The sequence below is a fragment of the Hoplias malabaricus genome, chromosome 3, assembly GCF_029633855.1.
Source record: "Hoplias malabaricus isolate fHopMal1 chromosome 3, fHopMal1.hap1, whole genome shotgun sequence".
NCBI lineage: Eukaryota > Metazoa > Chordata > Actinopteri > Characiformes > Erythrinidae > Hoplias > Hoplias malabaricus.
Window position 1 is genome coordinate 9,477,166 of NC_089802.1, and position 18,182 is coordinate 9,495,347.

Genomic DNA, 18,182 nt, shown 5'->3' on the forward strand with positions numbered 1-18,182 from the left:
AGTAAATAACAAAATTAGAATCTTAACATGGATCCGTCTCAGTGGCTCCTGGTCTTCACTCCCTCAGCCACGCGCACACTCCACATCAGCCCTCCACTGCAGTGCTAAATATAAAGAACTAACACAATGGATTCTCACTGGATGTCATGGAGGTTGTTATAGCACTGCAGCCTCCAGAGTTTTCTCTTTTCTTGTAGGCAATTAGGCGACAACCACAGTGCCGCCCTGATTGACAGAGAGGGTTTCAACCGAACGGCAGCAGCCACAATCTTCTCTTGCCAAGAACAAAATGAGCCAATTGTTCTCAACATGAAAATACAGAGATTAAAAAAATTGAAAGGGCTGGGTGAAAAACGAGGACGATAACATGGCCGCCTGTGAAAAAAACTGCAGCAACCATTGTATCATTATTCGAGGGGCTGAATGGCACATTTATGATTATAATTGGGATGAGTGTATCATTGCTGCGGAGCTAGTAGTTCTGCATTATTGCCGTGACGACACCACTATTACACTAACACTTATTGTGATTGTTATTAAGGGATAACATTTGACTTAACAAGCATGTTCTCTGCATCTGGAGTGCAGTGATTGCTGATTGATGAGAGTGATGCCTAGGGAAGATGTGCACATGCACATACACACACATAGCTGCCATAACCTGAAGGGCTGTTATGGTGTTGGTTCTAGAGCCACTAATGATGTGTCTCATTTAGGGAAGGTGCAGGCTGTAGCTACTGGAATGTGACAGTGTGTGTGTGTGTGTGTGTGTGTGCTGCAGCAGACCTGCTGAAACATGGTGGCATTCAGCCCAAATGAGCCAGCGTGCAACTGTGAAACCTCAGCCATTTTACATAAAGAGCCTCTCTACAACACTCAGGCTAATGCCTAGGGGATGCGCTTAATTGGCCCAAACACAAAGACAAGCAATACACGCTTTCATAAATAAATAGTGGTTGATATTAGAATAACACATTCATATCTGACACACTCCATAATGCATGTGCCATAATGTATGTGCTCTGCAGGTTTTGCGGTATGTGAGAAAAACACACAGTGTGTGTGTGTGTGTGGAAGTTCTGCTATGTCAAGCAAAAATGGTCCACAGCACCCACTCACACATACAAAAATAAATAAATAAATAAATAAAAACCTCCTCTCCCTTCGGGTTAAGGCCAGATCTGGCGAGACCATGAATCTTTTTGGCAGAGTAAGGTTTCTGTTTCAAGCCTTCTGAGAATAGCTCTCTGCCCTAGTTCCTCTCGACCCCCAAAACCACATTTGCTCCACAGACAGCGTCTCCGGAACCCACCCAGACGTGTTCTCATTGTCTCTCCCTGCCGTGCTCAGCCCGTGCTCTCTGTAGAGGAGAAGCGGCAGCCTGAATGGAGATGAAATCTTGCCAAGACAAAGCACTTTCATATTAGTCTCTGCCACAAATCCACGGATGGCTTGGAAAAAGTGCTAGCGCAGCCTGCTATTTTTACCATTATCCTACTCAACCTGTCATTAGGCTTCAATAGCGAGATCAGGTTGATGCTTTACCTCTAATCTGACAACTTGTTAAATAACACAGTACACAATGACATTTCCATCACAAAGCAGGAAGAGAGTGGGCTTATTTCACCTTTTGTTTGCCTTCAAGTGAGATTTCCAGCAGCAGCAGCAGCAGCAGCACAATACCGCAAACGCTGAGCTTTTTCACGAGAAGCACTTAAACCAACACCTGACTTATTTATTAGGGCTGTTTGTGCATTCTTGCTTCATGGCCGCCCCTGTCACTCTACTTATTTGTTGGGTAATAAAGGTATACGTTGCTGCAGGAACAGCTTCTACTTATCTGAGGAGGTGATATACACTAGATATCGGAACACTGCTGTGGGGAACTGACTGCATAAGATAGTAAGAAGTAGTATTAATAAGGTCAGGTTCTGATGATGGAGGATTAGTTCTGAATCACATCTCCCTCATCAAAACTGACCACTGTGAACGGAGGTCCATGTTTGGCTAGTGCCCCATTCTGTAAGTTCCAGAAATCACTTCTTAGAAGAAATGTGCATAAACGTATGGAAACATAGTGTATAACTGGTGCTGTATGCAAACTATCACCTTTGTTGAATATTGACTCCAATCAAAGCGTGCACCGTGTAAAGAGTTCATAATGAATGGACCAATAGAAATGCTCCCAAATGACTTGGAATAAAATCTTTTTACACAGACTTCCATTGAAATGTAAGAAAGTATTTTCCTTCTTTTGTAAAGTTGATTGGACAGCGACGATAGGCTTAATGTGGATATTACACATTTAAAAACCTTTCATCATCAAAATAACATCACATACTCATTTAAAGGCACTTTTCCTCTGAAAACACTGTGTGATGCCTCAAATGATAGTACAGCTCAATCTAAGCCACCATTCATCTTTAACAGCAAACTCCAAATTCACATCCCCAAGTATTTGACTTGAATATTTAAAGTGACATGTCTGAAGTTTTATAATCAAAGCCAGAACTTAATACTCGAGGAACGGCATGTGGTGTGTTTGATATTGTGTTGAAGTTTGCAGGTACGTAGGTTTTCAGGAACAGACTTAAGCATTTGGTGAGGGATGTAAAAAGATGTCTTTTTTGGAATAACACTAGCAAACATTAAAGTCATAATCCAGAAATATGGACACATAAAAACATATATTCACAGAGATATGTGTGGTCAGGAAAACAAACAGCATTCCTACAGTAAAATGTGGCTAAAGTAAAGGCATGATTTAAAAAGACTGGTGAAATTTTGCCCCAGCCTTCCCAGTCTCTAGACGTGAGAAAATCCAATGGACAGATTTGAAGAAAGAAGACAGCCCATCAATCTGATAGAATTGGAGAAAATTTACTGCACGGAGAGGCTAAAATTACACCTGAGAGGTTATGGAAGCTGCTCAGAGGACACCCAAAGAGTTTGGAAGGATTGCTAAAGGCAAAAGATTGACATTCATGATGTTAGAGTGTATTTCATCAAGGGGGATGCAAACTTTTGAACTGAGACCTTTCGTTCATGTCACTATCATTTTCAGGTCGTAGTTTTTAGCATATTTCCTACCTATGATAATTATGGGCCATTTGGGAGTTCATTCATTTATTCATTATCTGTAACCCTTATCCAGTTCAGGGTGGCGGTGGGTCCAGAGCCTACCTGGAATCATTGGGCGCAAGGCGGGAATACACCCTGGAGGGGTGCCAGTCCTTCACAGGGCAACACACACACATTCACTCACACCTAAGGACACTTTTGAGTCGCCAACGTGTGTTTTTGGACTGTGGGAGGAGCACCCGGAGGAAACCATGCGGACACAGGGAGAACACACCAACCCCTCACAGACAGTCACCCGGAGCGGGAGCTGTGTGACTGCGACACCTACCTGCTGCACCACCGTGCCACCCGCCATTTGGGAGTTCTGAACTTTAAATGCCGATTTTTCTAAATATTACCTAGAATTTCCTTAAAAACTGGTGTTAAAGCCCAAATGGTCAGGACAAAACAGCTCCGAACCATTGTATTTTTGGTCACCTTTCTGCTTCTGTTTCTTATTTGGCCCCTAACAAGATTTAAAAGCACTGCCTATCCACCTGCTGTGCTAGTTTTTCAGTGCTATCAATTTTAAGGTGGACTGATGTCAATTAGACACACATACCCTCACCCTACTCTGCGTTAAAGGATGTGGATGGTATCTGGATGCACCCCAATGATAATCACATTGGTTCTCCTTCTCCACGTGTGTCTTAAATCCCCCAGCCCTCTGTGGTTCTTGTTATTTTTCTTACTCTTGCTTATTGTTTCTCAGCATTACTGAGCCCCACTCTCTTACCCCCTGCTTAGCTAGTGCCATCAGTCTTAAGGTGGACTTATGAGTTCATTATGAGCACACCGATTCATGTATGGCATTAAAGGCTGTGGACTACACTACCTGGCAGCACCCCAAGAATAATCACATTAGTTTTCCTTCTCTTTATGCATCTTAAATCTCCCTCAGTCCCCCTCCTATCTTGTGGCTTTTGGCGCAGTCCAGTGCTGTGGCACTGCCATCAGAGAGGAGCTCAGAGACCATGGGGCTTTTGGCTATGGGTCAGAGCGTCTGGCTGGACTGGGCTTGGCAGGATAGCTGCACTTAATAGACCATTACCCTCACTGTCAACCCCAGGATATGTGACAAGAGTGTGTGTGTGTGTGTGTGTGGCTGTGTGTGGTTGTGTGTATACGTGTACGCATTTATGTGTGTGTTTGCTTCTCCTTGCTTCTGATATCAGCACATTGCTGTCAGTTTTACGAGCCCCTCGACTTCTATCACGCTGTTTATTTTCTCATGACTGTTTTGCTACTTTTGTATCATTGCTATTCTTGGTCAATGGTTTCATACCTGTCATCTTCCATATGCTTTTATTTATTTCATTACAACACCCTTTTCCATCTCTCTCTCACTCTCTCTCTCTCTCTCTCAGAGACCAAGAGCAAAGGGATAAATGATTGGAAGTGAAGGATGACTAATGATAATGCCCCAGTGATGGTGATATGATGAGATTAAATTAACTCAATCACAAGCGTTTAGGGTCATGCACATGGCTGCACATGGGGTGACACTGTCTATTTGAAAAATCAGGACATCAGGGCCCCCTCGTTAACATGGTCAATGATCCTAGGTTAATTCACTTTCAGAGAGCCGCTCACTGGATAACGATATCCTCGGTGCCTTCAGAGAGGTTTATCAAAGCATCCAGTGACATTACCGCCAAGCCCTGCCATAAATGTCAATACTGACAGCCTTAATCTCGCCTTTGTCTAAACACAATTAATGAGAAGGGAGGGGAGAGTATTTTTCAGTTAATTACAGTAAAAAATGACACTGGCTGTTTGTGGTGATGTCAATAATAATGCGAGGCCTCTTAATGATGCAGGTATGGTTAATTTCCCCTCCTACGCTTTGGTGATTCATTTAACAAATGCCTTTATGGCAGGTTAGCAGTTGCCACCCCAACCCTTATAAAAATATCCATTAGCCTACAGTATTTTAAACTCTTAATTATATACTATGGTTAGTGCACAACTGCCTATTTAAATATGATAGCTGTTTACAATGGATTGCTTGTGGAATTAAACTCTGAACCAATCAGGGGGAAAAAGTAATAATCACAGCAACTTACATTATATAAACTCTTACATATCTCAGTGTTACATAAAACCTGTATGGAATGTTCATTCTCAAAATTTGGATGTGTTTCCAAAGGCATTAATGTTTTTCCTCCTTCTTCTGCTTGCATTTCAAAGCCAACAGTTGAACAAGTCAAGAGACCAAATGGGGTCAGAGAAACTTAGTGCTCCTACGAAGAGATAGAAGAACTGCCGCTGTCTTCAGAACAACACTTACATCACACCAACACACTGGCCTGCTGTTATTTAATCAATCAATAACTCACGCACACGGCATGGAGCTGCCTTGAGCATTTACATAGGGCACAGGAACCGGCCGCTGGAGCGGAGCGCCGAGAAGTAGCTTCTGGCTGAAACATCTATCTGCCCTGCGTGCGTCTGAACATGAGCACAGTGGGAAACGGGATACCAATACATTCTTCCAAATGAACAGATAATGCATTCTTAACAGATGGGAATACAAAGTCAAAGAGGCGGCGTTCTATTAGTTCTGGTCATAGCCTTATTAGTCTTTAAATTAATTAGAAATTCATGGAGTCGGCAGAGGAAGAAGTTACATCACACTGAATTTGAAAGTTTGTAATGAATGTGCCTTTGACTTGTTCGATCAAATCAGTAAAGAAATATCATACAGTCTACCTGAGTAACACACTGTTAGTTCATTTGAGTCCAGTGGACTCTTCACTGACCCTCGTTTCATTTCAATGTCTTTTGTATGGTTTCTACAAATTAACAGTGACCAAATTCGTTAAAACATCGCTTAATTAGTCCTGTTTAACTGGATTTATTAAAGTTCAATATATACAATTATAGGGCGGCACGGTGGTGCAGCAGGTAGTGTCGCAGTCACACTGGGTTCGATTCCCGCTCCGGGTGACTGTCTGTGAGGAGTTGGTGTGTTCTCCCCGTGTCCGCGTGGGTTTCCTCCGGGTGCTCCGGTTTCCTCCCACAGTCCAAAAAAAAAAAAAAACACACGTTGCAGATGGATTGGCGACTCGAAAGTCTCCGTAGGTGTGAGTGTGTGAGTGAATGTGTGTGTGTCTGTGTTGCCCTGTGAAGGACTGGCGCCCCCTCCAGGGTGTATTCCCGCCTTGCGCCCGATGATTCCAGGTAGGCTCTGGACCCCCCGCGACCCTAAATTGGATAAGTGCTTACAGATAATGGATGGATGCATGGATATACAATTATAAATAATAATCACTGTACCTAGAGCACCCATGTGTCACCACTGTTTGTCAATACATCATAAATACGTTGTAAAACTCTCTTTAATCATCATATTATCACAGTTAGCCCGGGTGTCCACCCATAGTTTTACTAAGTATATTTAATTGCTTATTTGTTCATTTATTCTAATGTAAACGTTTTCATAATTAGTGCGTTTAGCCCAGATTAATGGTACATACAGTGATCCCTCGTTTTTTGTGGGGGATGCGTTCCACTTTGAATTTTCGTGAAGTAGAGGAATGATATTCTTTATTTTTATAAATATAATATATATATATATATATATATATATATATATATATATATATATATATATATATATATACATATATATATATATATTTATATATATATATATGTATATATATATTTATGTATTTAACGAGTATTTGGACTTTTAAAACCCTGTGCTGTTAAAAACCCACCCTTTGCATTAAACAGTCATTCTATGATGTTTTTCAGCTGGAACTACATGTGATTTCCCACCAGTTTCTTTAATAGAGTCATTCCTAAGCTGTGATTTAGCGTGAGTAAATTTCACCCGGATGTAGACATGAACAATACATGTACTGTACGTAAAAAATACTTGTGTATATATATATATATAGTCACCTACGGGCCCAGTCTAATACATGTAAATAATAAAAAAAAATACTTTTAATTTACACACCATAAGAAAATGATATTTTTAGGCACCTAGTCTAATAAATTTTTACAGAACACTAATAAAAAAACCAGCGAAGTAGCGAATCCGCGAAAGATGAACCGCAAAGTAGCGAGGGATTACTGTACATCAGTTTATCGGCCCAAGAATAGAACATCTCAGAATGGTTTTATTCAATGGTATTAATAGTAGACCTGGATGGTACGGCCAAAATTTATATCACAATATATTTCTTAATTACGCTCAATACGATATAATTCTGATATCAATGTGAACAATAAAAAAGCAACATGACAGCACCATCAAAGAAAAATGTCTTGGCTTTGTCAATATAAATATTAATATTTTTAAATAACTTTAAAATTGAGTGTTGTGAACTAATGACAGCGCTCTGTAATGACTCTGAGTCACTGACAGATGTTGTAAATAATATTTATTGAAATATTAGAAATGTGTATAAAAATCATATTGTTATTGAAACATTTATATTGCGATATATACAGATATCGAAGTATTGCCCAGCCCTATTTAAGATTAAGGTTTTAAATGCACTTCAAATATGAACCACATCTAATTCCTTTTTTAGCACCACTCCCACTTCCAGCTTAAATCCAAATACAGACATTCGAAAATATACAGACATGTCTGTGCCATTGTTTCCTGCCCCTAGAGCACAGTGGATCAGGCAGAGGTTTTTGAAGCCAGACCTTGTACAGACACCAGCGGCCGGCTGCACACTCCAGCAGGTACAGGGGCTCAGCTGGAGAAATCATTACCCTGGCAGCGTGCGGAGTGCAGTTACAGCAGCGGCAGTGGAGTGATGTCACCCCTGAGAGACTGCACTGATTGTTCTGAGGAGCGGGAGAGTGCGCTTTGTGATTACAGCGAGGGTGGGCTCAAAAAAAAAAAGAGAAATAATATAAAACCCCACGCTTTAAACCTCCACACCAGCGCCACCTCTCCTCTCCCTCCTCCACATCTCTCCTCTCTCATCCTCCTCTCCTCATGATGCCGTGGTGGAGATGGAGAGGGGGAGCAGAATAAACGAGTGTAGCCCAGCGTCCCAGAGGAAACATGCGGGCCTCCATCAATCCGCCGTGTGAAGGCGAGAGAAGCGAGCACCCTTTGTACCGCACTGGATGCCATCATGTTTATTCATGCTAGCAGCGCAAAGCTCCCGAGCCTGCTCACATAGAGCTGCTCTCAGCGTGTAGGAGGCAACCAGGAACATCACCATTATCCTAACGACCAGCTACAGACCTTTCTCACTGTCTGCCTGAAGAGTTTCTGCCTGTGTGTGACTGTGTATGGGTGTGTGTTTGTATAGTTGTGTAAAGAGTGATAGGCTTCAAGCTGGTAGGTTGGTAAGTGTAGAGGGTAACACTGCTGCCTTCCACACAAAAGCCTGCAGTTGGATTCCCTGCCAAGGTAACCACACCAATGCCACTAAAAGTCCTTGGACAACAGTAACACTACATTACCCTATCTTCGTAACAAGCTTGAAATGATACGTTTTTTCTGTCTGTGGCACAATATAACATCCATGTCCCCAAGAAGTGCATTTTAAACCAGATGTAACCAGATGTAGAGGGGCCTCTAAGAATGTTTGGACATATGATGCAACAATATCATAGTGAGGAGAGCTTTCTCTTTGTCTTCCTGAAGAGTTGCTGTGCATGTGTGTGTTTGTGAAAAGAGAGTGTGTGTTTGCACAAAGTGATGCATGTGTAACATTGGTATAAAAACAGGATTGATAGTACAGTTGATCACTGGTTCCAGAGCCTACCTGGAATCATTGGGTGCAAGGCGGGAATACACCCTGGAGGGGGCGCCAGTCCTTCACAGGGCAACACACACACACACACATTCACACCTACGGACACTTTTGAGTCGCCAATCCACCTACCATTGTGTGTTTTTGGACTGTGGGAGGAAACCGGAAGTAATGTATAATTGTAATTCGTAATTCTTTCATCAATTCTTTTTCATTTTAAGCTCTCTGTTGTGCTCTCTGTCTTTTTATTTAACAAAATATATCCTAAAAATGAGGTAGTTTGAAAATGGCAATCACTGAATGCATTATGAGTTCCAAGAAAAAAGCAGTGTAAAAGCAGGCTCATTGATTTGTTCTGTTCTTGGGGATAGTGTTGTATCCAAACGATGTGCGAGTTTAGGTTTAGATCATTTAAAGATAATTGTCATTTTGAATACTATGCAACAATTACCAAAAAATAACAAAATAATGCAAGGAATTGCCATGATAAGTAACACATAAATGCTTTTAAACTTATTACCTAATAAGCACACCTAATAACTGCTCTGGATACATGTCATATGCTACAAACCTATAAAACAGACTTCATATGGAAAGGAATTATAATAAAGTATAACATATCATAATATCAGAAAGATTTTTACAATAGAAACTGTGTGTTGTGACATTCGGTTGTCACAGGGACTAGGGACTGTACACAACAGCTGACAATGTGCCAATGAAACAACACTGGTACATTTAACAAGTGTGTACTGTGTTAGTACAAACTGGCTCTTTCTAATTGATCTTATTATAACACATTCAGTTTGGACAATACGCCAAAACGGCAAGTGGAGACATTCTCATCATATGCTCCTATTATCCATTTGTGAAGTCGTAATTACACAGTGCCTGAAGTGTAGTAGTGTAGCGCAGTATATAACACGGTTTTCTACAAAGCAGACAAGTGTTTGTTTCAGGGTTTGATCAATAAGATCTGTGTGTGTGTGTGTGTGTGTGTGTGTTTGTGTATATACAGTACTCACTATCTGCAGTTGCAGGTAGTCCCCGAGGCCAGAAGAGCTGTCCACTCTGACCAGCACTGCGTCCTTCTGCTGGGTGCTGAAGCCCACGGCCAGGCGGTCAGCCCTCGTGCTTGGCCGGTCGTTGGGAGGCCAGGTGTACACGATCAGACCACCGTCACGTCCAAATATATATGTAGTTCCCGCTATGGAGAGAAAGACAGAGAAGAGGGACTTTAAGGGTGTGTTGACATTAAAGGAGCAGAGAAATACAGAGTGAAAGTTGGAAAACCAAAAGAAATGACGAAACAAATTCACTTCAGACACAGAGGTGAAGACTAAGGTCAGATTTTAAGAGACATTTAGGATACACAAAGGAGTACACAGACATGGTTATATATAGTGTATAAAAAGCATTCGGACAACTGTGCCATACCTCAAAATGCAATAAGAGCACTGTGTTAGGAACTGAAATGTCAATTCAAATGTCAAATAAACCCCCAAAAAACATGATTTCAAGATTTTGCCAAATGTTTCTTTTAAAAGGAAGCTGTTGTGTGTCAGACAATGAGCAACGGAATTATTTCTTTGAAGACTTTGACTTCTTAAATGCCTTTTCTGAGTTCATGAACACAACCTCTCTGACACCACCCCACCCCCATATTCTGAGGCTCTTCTCTCCTGAAGGGGCTGCGTTTACAGGACCATTGTTTCAGTCTGGTTTTCATCTCTCTCCACACACAGCATCTCTTTTATGTTGTATTCAAAGTTTATTTTTCTGCAGCGAGACTTCTGTTAAACATTTCATTCAGTGACAACACAAACTTTATAAAACGTCTTAAAGTGTCCAGATCCCAGAAGACGTTGAAGTGTCCAAATAATTTTGGTGGCATTGTATAATACTTTTGAAGTAAATGTATGACGTCCTTACATTTGTATAAAAACCAATCTCTCTCTCTGTGTGTGTGTGTGTGTGTGTGTCTGTGCGTGTGCGCATGAGCATACATGTGTGTTTTTCAGCCCATTACACTCAGTGTGGGAGTATCTTGATGAATCCATCAGTGGGTCAGACAGCCCCTGCTGTCTCCTGATTGGTTTAATTACAGCCCTTGTGTGACCCTCACAGAGCTGATGTTGCTGAGAGCACCTGCATGTGCTAAATGACTGAGGCTGAAGCTGAGACATAGGGGGGTGTTCCTGACCCCCCTCCTGAACACATACACACACACACACACACACACACACACACACACACACACACACACACACACACACACACACACACACACACACACACACCACCTGCAACACTGAGCTGATTGAGTCTCTATGCTTCTAATTACAGCTGCCCTCTACATCAGCCAGCGCACTGGACAATCAATCCAGCCCCCAGCCCCGCTGTGGCCCAGTGCACTGCTTTAACACGGATTTCAGTCCAACAGAGGTGAGGAAACACACACACATAGAGAGACAGACAGAGAGAGAGAGAGAGAGAGAGAGAGAGAGAGAGAGAGAGAGAGAGAGAGAGAGAAGAGAGAGAGAGAGAGAAAGAGAGAGAGAGAGAGAGAGAGAGATCGTGCAGCTATTTCTACTCGGTAAAAGGCATGCTAATGGCAGGATGGAGCTAATTACAGTGTCACAGGTAGCAGGCTACTCAGAGCAGGCCACTGATTCTGCACCCAAATCACACACAGACCAGGGAAAATGGATCACATTTATAAAAAGGGTGGCAGGGAGAGAGAAACAGAGAACGAGAAATGTGTGTGCATATATATATATATGGAGAAAGAGAGAGAGAGACAGAGAGAGAGAGAGAGAGAGAGAGAGAGAGAGAGAGAGAGAGAGAGAGAGAGAGAGAGAGCAAAACAAGGGAGAGACAAAAAGGGCATGAGTGTAAGTGAGGGCAAAATAATGTAATAGAGCAGCAGAAAGAATAGAAAGACCCCAATAGTAGGTAAAGTAATGTTAAAATGAAGTTGAAGGACAGACAATCAGAGTGCGTGTGACAGCCATAAAAGAGAGATACAGGCAGAGAGAGTGTGTGTGTGAGAGAGAGACAGAGACAGAGAGAAAGAGTGAAATTGAAAGAGCAAAACAGTAAAAGCTTGTGTGAGTGAAGGGTGAGAAAAAAAAAGAGAAACATAAGAATGAGAGAATGAGCAAAAATGAGAATATGGGAGAGAGAAAGGAGAAAGCACAAGAGCGAGACAGAGTAGGAGAGAGTAAGAGAAAGAGTGAGAGAGAGAGAGAGAGAGAGAGAAAGAGAGAGAGAGAGAGAGAAGGCTGTGTTGGAGTGTGCTATGTACTGTGTTAATGGAGCTGATCTCATTAATTCTTTGCCTGTGCAGATCTTTTCCTCCAGCGTGACTCTCATAGTAAGTGTGTGTAAAACTCCTCTGGTCCTGGCAGGTGCTGTGGGGAATGAACCACAGTAAACTGCTCTACAGGCTGCAGACACAGCAGCAGCGCAGGATGTGAGATGCATTCCAACGCTGCTCCTCAGCAGCCCCGCTGTGCTGCTCCAGATGTGCACTGCTGCTTAAAGTTTGATAACATCGCATCTCTCTTTGAAACTAATGTGAATTTTTTTGATCCGATAACTTTTCAATTAAGTGAAAACTACAAAGGTTTATTTATCGTTTCACTACGTTTACTATTCACGAAGGTTCTATGTATATTTAGCAGCGCTCGGATTCAAGTTTGATAAAGTGTCATCGTAGGAATGAGAAGCATCTGCTTTCTCCAAACTTTTAAAGGTCTGAGCAAAGGGTCGAACATGGTTTTTCACGTCCTGTCACAAATCTTCATGCGAGGTACCAGTTTCCTTAAAATAAATCAGGCTACACTTTAATAAAAGTTATTCAAACCAGCGAAAAAGAAAAGAATCTTTAATAATGATCCACAGGAGGCTGTGTGCTACAGTGATTTTACCACAAGGATAGGGGTTGTGGTTCGTTATTGCACAACATAAAGCACCACTGCGTTCATTGTGCTTAAATCACAGTAATATAGCCTTTTTAATAACACTGATAAAACATCAGATGATAAAAAGTACACCAGTGTTCTATAAAAATTTTATTTGAGCTCACTGAAGAAAAAAAAAAAAAAAAAAAAAAAAATATATATATATATATAGTTTGAGTTTATCCTCTTGCCTTAATAACAGCATCAGTTCTGTCAGCTGAGGGTGACACCGCTCTCCAGAAAGTTTCTGTCCACTCTAGACCACTCCTTCTCTAACTGGGATCTACATATTTCAGCTAATTAGCAGCCTGTGTCTGCTGCAGCTTTTCGCCGGCTGTTCCAAACTCAGAACTGGGATTAAGCTCTGATACTTTTGCAGGTCATTCAACTGTCCCAGTGTTTCATTATGTTCTGTTGAAAAGCCTCTTTTCCACAGGCATGGTCTCAAACAGTTGCACAATCCTCTGCTGCAAATAAATGGTTCACAACCCACAAACTTGCTGCTGTTCTGACCTCATAATCTTGCTGGGCTGGTACCAACGAACCTGACCAAACGGCCAAAGGTCGGAGCCCTCGTGTCACCATTCATAACTGCTTATCCAGCTCAGGGTCGCGGTGGGTACGGAGAAAACCCAGAATCACTGGGCGCAAGGCAGGAACACACCCAGGAGGAACACGCCCGGGAGGAGGCGCCAGTCCTTCACAGAGAGACACACACTCACATCTACGGACACTTTTTGAGTCGCCAATCCACCTACCAACGTGTGTTTTTGTATCGTGGGAGGTAACCGGAGCACCCGGAGGAAACCCATGCGGACACAGGGAGAACACACAGGCAGTCACCCGGCGCCGCCCCTGATGTCACCATGTAAAGCTGTTTACCTCAAAACCTGCATGGTTTAAACTGAACAGCATGACAACCAGAGAAAGACCAGCAGCAGTAAATCATCAATGGTCTGCAGCAGAAACAAACTCATTCCTTGCTCATGAGAAATACAAGACAATCTGGAAAATTAATAACTAATAAAATGCTAATAACTTCAACAAACTGACAGTACTGAATGCATATGACTAATTGGCGCAATGAACAATTCTTCTACCAAATAATGTAGGTAGATAACTTCATGCTTTTGTTGCTAGGCAACGTATATTCAAAAATAATTCCATGGATCGAGCTAAATTACAGGTTAATAAATTACTGAATTATTAAAAAGAACACAATACATATTAAATAACACACACACACGTATTTTTGACATTAGCCTTTCCAGACTAGAGCAGCTTTTATGAAAATGAATATAAGTTTATGATATAGATGTAAACAAATAGATGTCTTGGAGCCTTATGAACGAGGACCTGCAGCAAAGTGTTACCAAAGTTTTTACACCCTGGTGTCCCCAAACTTAGAAATATCTGTGGAGATCTGCTGTTCGCGGAATCCTGAAGCTTCAGGGGCTCTCAGGAGGGTGTAGAACCTGCAGTAAAGTGACGGCAGCAGATTTTAGGGCACTTAGGCAGCATTATGTCCTGATGCGATGCACTATTTACTGATCCGCTCTCAGTAGCTCCATCTCTGTTTGTTTTCAAAGGGCGCCCTCAGCCCGTTAGAGTGTATCTCAATGAGACCCTTTCACACTGCGTCAGCATTCAGCCCATATCCCTGAGACAAAAACACCCTCAGGGCTTCTCTCTCTCTCTCTCACACACACACACACACACACACACACACACACACACACAGAGAGAGAGAGAGAGAGAGAGAGAGAGAGAGCTGCATCTGCACAGTCAAGCCTCAGAAACAGCTCTTAGATGCATTTAAAAGAGGAACTAAGCTTCGCTCATTAATGAGGCTCAGATGTCAGATGCTTACACACAAAAACACAGACAGAACCCCCCCCCACACACACACACACAAACACACACAATGCAGCACAAGAAGGGGAGAGTTTTGCAGATGTTTCTGAGAAGTTACGCCACTGTTTCTGCAGTTCATCCTGATGCCACACTGCAGCTGCAGAGTCATGAGATTCTGGCAGAACGGCTCAACCATACGAACAGAAGTGCTCCCAGAAAACCCCCCACAAACACAGCTATTCATTATTCCTCTGACAGACTGACACATTCACTACTGTGAGTAGACCCCCTGGCTCTAACCTGTAAACAAGACTAGGCTCATAGTCGAACACACGCAGTCCCAGTGGATTAACAGGGTCTTGGTTGAGATATTTACATGGATGATGTTGTGCTCAATACCTCATTGCACTGACACAACATCAGAAATAATCAGAAACGGGATACTGTACGTATCTATTTACGGCAATGCTGCAGATTCTGGATGCACCTGCGATCATTTTTACAATTTCATTACTTATTTATCACAACTCTATAGCCATATGATCATAACAGGAACATTCGAAACCAGCTGGGCCTTAAACAACAATAGCACCTGTACTGTTTGTGTTGTGCCTGATAAAACTGGACCATTACACAACCCAGGAGTGTGTCTCTGAGAAAGATTACAGCACAGTATATGGCACTATAGAAAAAAAACAAAATAAAAGCTGAGGTCAGCCTTGTCCAGCCATTTCAGGTGACAGACCTAAGTGCTTGTTTCTCTGTAAATGTAATTTCCCCAACCTCCACCTGCAGCCCTCCAACTCCCACATACTATTCTCACTCTCTCTCCCTCTCTGTCTCTCTCTCTGTCTCCCTCTCTGTCTCTCTCTCGCTGTGCTGTTTTCACTCCTGTCTCTGATGTGGTTAAAAAGCTTGGCGCTCTCCCTCTATTTGGGGTTAAACCTTTTCTCTGAAGTCTATTTTCTGATTCCGTTAAATGAAGCATGCGCTCTGTGCAAGCCAAACCATTAGCCTCTTAAATATGTCCCATCATCTCAGCTGGCCAGGCGGCTGAGACCGGGGCTTAAAGAAGACCCCCGCTCACAGGGAACGTGAAAGAGTTTCCACACGACTGGCTCACTAAGGTCAATCAGCACACATGAGGAGAGGAGCCAGAAGGGTGTGATGAAGAGAGAGAGAGAAAGAGTGGGACAATGTGAGAGTGCCTTGGAGCACTACTCTAATGAGACAGATATTACCTGGCCCTCTGGAATCCCATCATAAGCCTAATCTCTTTTATGTGTGAAAAAAATTAAATTACAAAGCATCCTTTTTTTTCTATTGCCAGGGGCTTGGAAGCTCTTGGAAGCCACTGTATGGAGAAGCTCAGGGCCCGCTCTCTATTCAGAACCACTGTGGGCTGGAGGGCACAGGTTAAATTGTGCCAGAACTTTTTAGAACAGCATTCCAGCACCCTGTAGGAAACCTGTCTCTGAGGTTTCTCAACACAAAGCAGCACTTGAATGTCTACAAGGAAGTAAAATATCCTGCGCTCCTCACAATACAGACAAACAGTGACATTGAGGAGGCGACTTTCCAATTACAGAGAAGCATGGAAAATCAGTACTTTTGCCTAAAGCTTGGATGTCTCTAATCTAGTTTGAGTTCCTTGTTTGGATACGCAGCCCCACATAAGACAAAGAGGAGGACAAACTAAGCCTTCTGATGTTTGTCAAAAAGTTCTAGCTGCTGGAACACAGCCCACCCAACAGCTTGGTTGTCCCGAGGTCAACCGCAGAAAGATGGAGATGGTATTAGATATGGATCCAAATGCAAGGACCACAAAGCACTTTAAAGTCCACCTAACCTAGCTTTAAATGTCAGAACAACAGCAAACATTTATTCGTTAATTTACTATCTGTAAGTGCTTATCCAGGTCCGGAGCCTACCCGGAATCACTGGGCACAAGGCAGGAACACACCCTGGAGGGGGCGCCAGTCCTTCACTGGGAGACACACACACACACACTGGGACAGGGGGGGGGACACATAACCGCATATTTTCTTATGTATTTTCTGTATTAATCGATTGTGTCAATAACAGAAATCAGCTCCCTTCCATAATGAGTGCATTCTCCTAATCCAGCTGGCAAATGATGAAAAGCAAACTGGTGTTTACTCCACTACAGTCTCTCTCTCTCTCTGTGTGTGTGTGTGTGGTATATGCGTGTGGTTGGTGAGCAGTCGCGAGCACGTGCAGTGATTTACTCGCGCTTTGTTTTTTTGTGAGTGAAGCAATTATATTGTTTATATGAAATACGAGTCTGTGACATTGTATTTGTTTATTAAACATTCGCTGCACAATGTGCGGCAACTACAAAACCGAGGCTTCTGCAATAATAAACAGGCAATTAAAACGAGAATTACAGCAGCTCCAATTACCGAACTGACACCAGAGAGCTCTGAACCAACTGGGTAATTACAGACAGCAGCTCAAGCGGAACACTGGCCAACCTCGGCTTGTGTGTGTGTGTTTGTGTGTGTGTGCGCTTGCGGATGCAGGGTGCACTGGCCATTATCATCAGCAGAAAGAGTTAGCTGGACGATCGTAAATCTGACCCCCTGTCTCCTCCTGCCTGACTGTACGGTGACTCGCGGTGCGGGTTTGGAATGAGCCGTCAAGTTGACGATGGGAAAGCACACAGAGCAATGGCTTTTCTTCCTCGCAGCAGGAATTCTCAACTCAGACTGACAGAAGCTCGATATGAAGAAGGTCTGCTGACTGCAGCCTGCAGACGCTTAGGGGGTGGGTACAGTGGCTCGGGAGGGGCTGGAGGAGCAGTCATTCAGGGGGCCCTATAATCACAAATCTGACAAGTGAAAGCAAAAGCTTTATGTGACTCACAGTTTTCAATGTTCATGCACAGCACAGACCGTGTAAACCCAAATTACTTATTTAATCCGGGAAGTCAGGGTTAATTCCATGTGTGCTAGATTCAGATGAAGAGAAATCAGTATCGTGTATTTCTCAGTTTTAAAAAATATTATTAATATGTGTCTCAAAATGGGTGGCACGGTTGCGCAGCAGGTAGTGTCGCAGTCACACAGCTCCAGGGACCTGGAGGTTGTGGGTTCGATTCCCGCTCCGGGTGACTGTCTGTGAGGAGTTGGTGTGTTCTCCCCGTGTCCGCGTGGGTTTCCTCCGGGTGCTCCGGTTTCCTCCCACAGTCCAAAAACACACGTTGGTAGGTGGATTGACGACTCAAAAGTGTCCGTGAGTGTGAGTGAATGTGTGTGTGTCTGTGTTGCCCTGTGAAGGACTGGTGCCCCCTCCAGGGTGTATTCCCGCCTTGCGCCCAATGATTCCAGGTAGGCTCTGGACCCACCGCGGCCCTGAACTGGATAAGGGTTACTGATAATGAATGAATGTGTCTCAAAATGCTCAGAACGCAACACTAAAAGCATTAAACCACCCGAGCCACACCAAGTCTCACAGCACCACTGCGCGATAGATACATTCCACA

General features: G+C 42.9%; 1 protein-coding gene across 12 annotated transcripts in view; it reads right to left on the reverse strand.

Moving 5' to 3' along the window:
- The window catches only part of nrxn1a (neurexin 1a), a 189,157-nt gene that overhangs the window by 32,058 nt on the left and 138,917 nt on the right, over nucleotides 1–18,182 (reverse strand). For all 12 annotated transcript variants that reach the window (XM_066664960.1, XM_066664959.1, XM_066664955.1 and 9 more), the window contains one exon: nucleotides 9,884–10,065. In XM_066664960.1, the coding sequence (XP_066521057.1) occupies nucleotides 9,884–10,065 (182 nt within the window). The remainder of the gene's footprint in view (nucleotides 1–9,883; nucleotides 10,066–18,182) is intronic.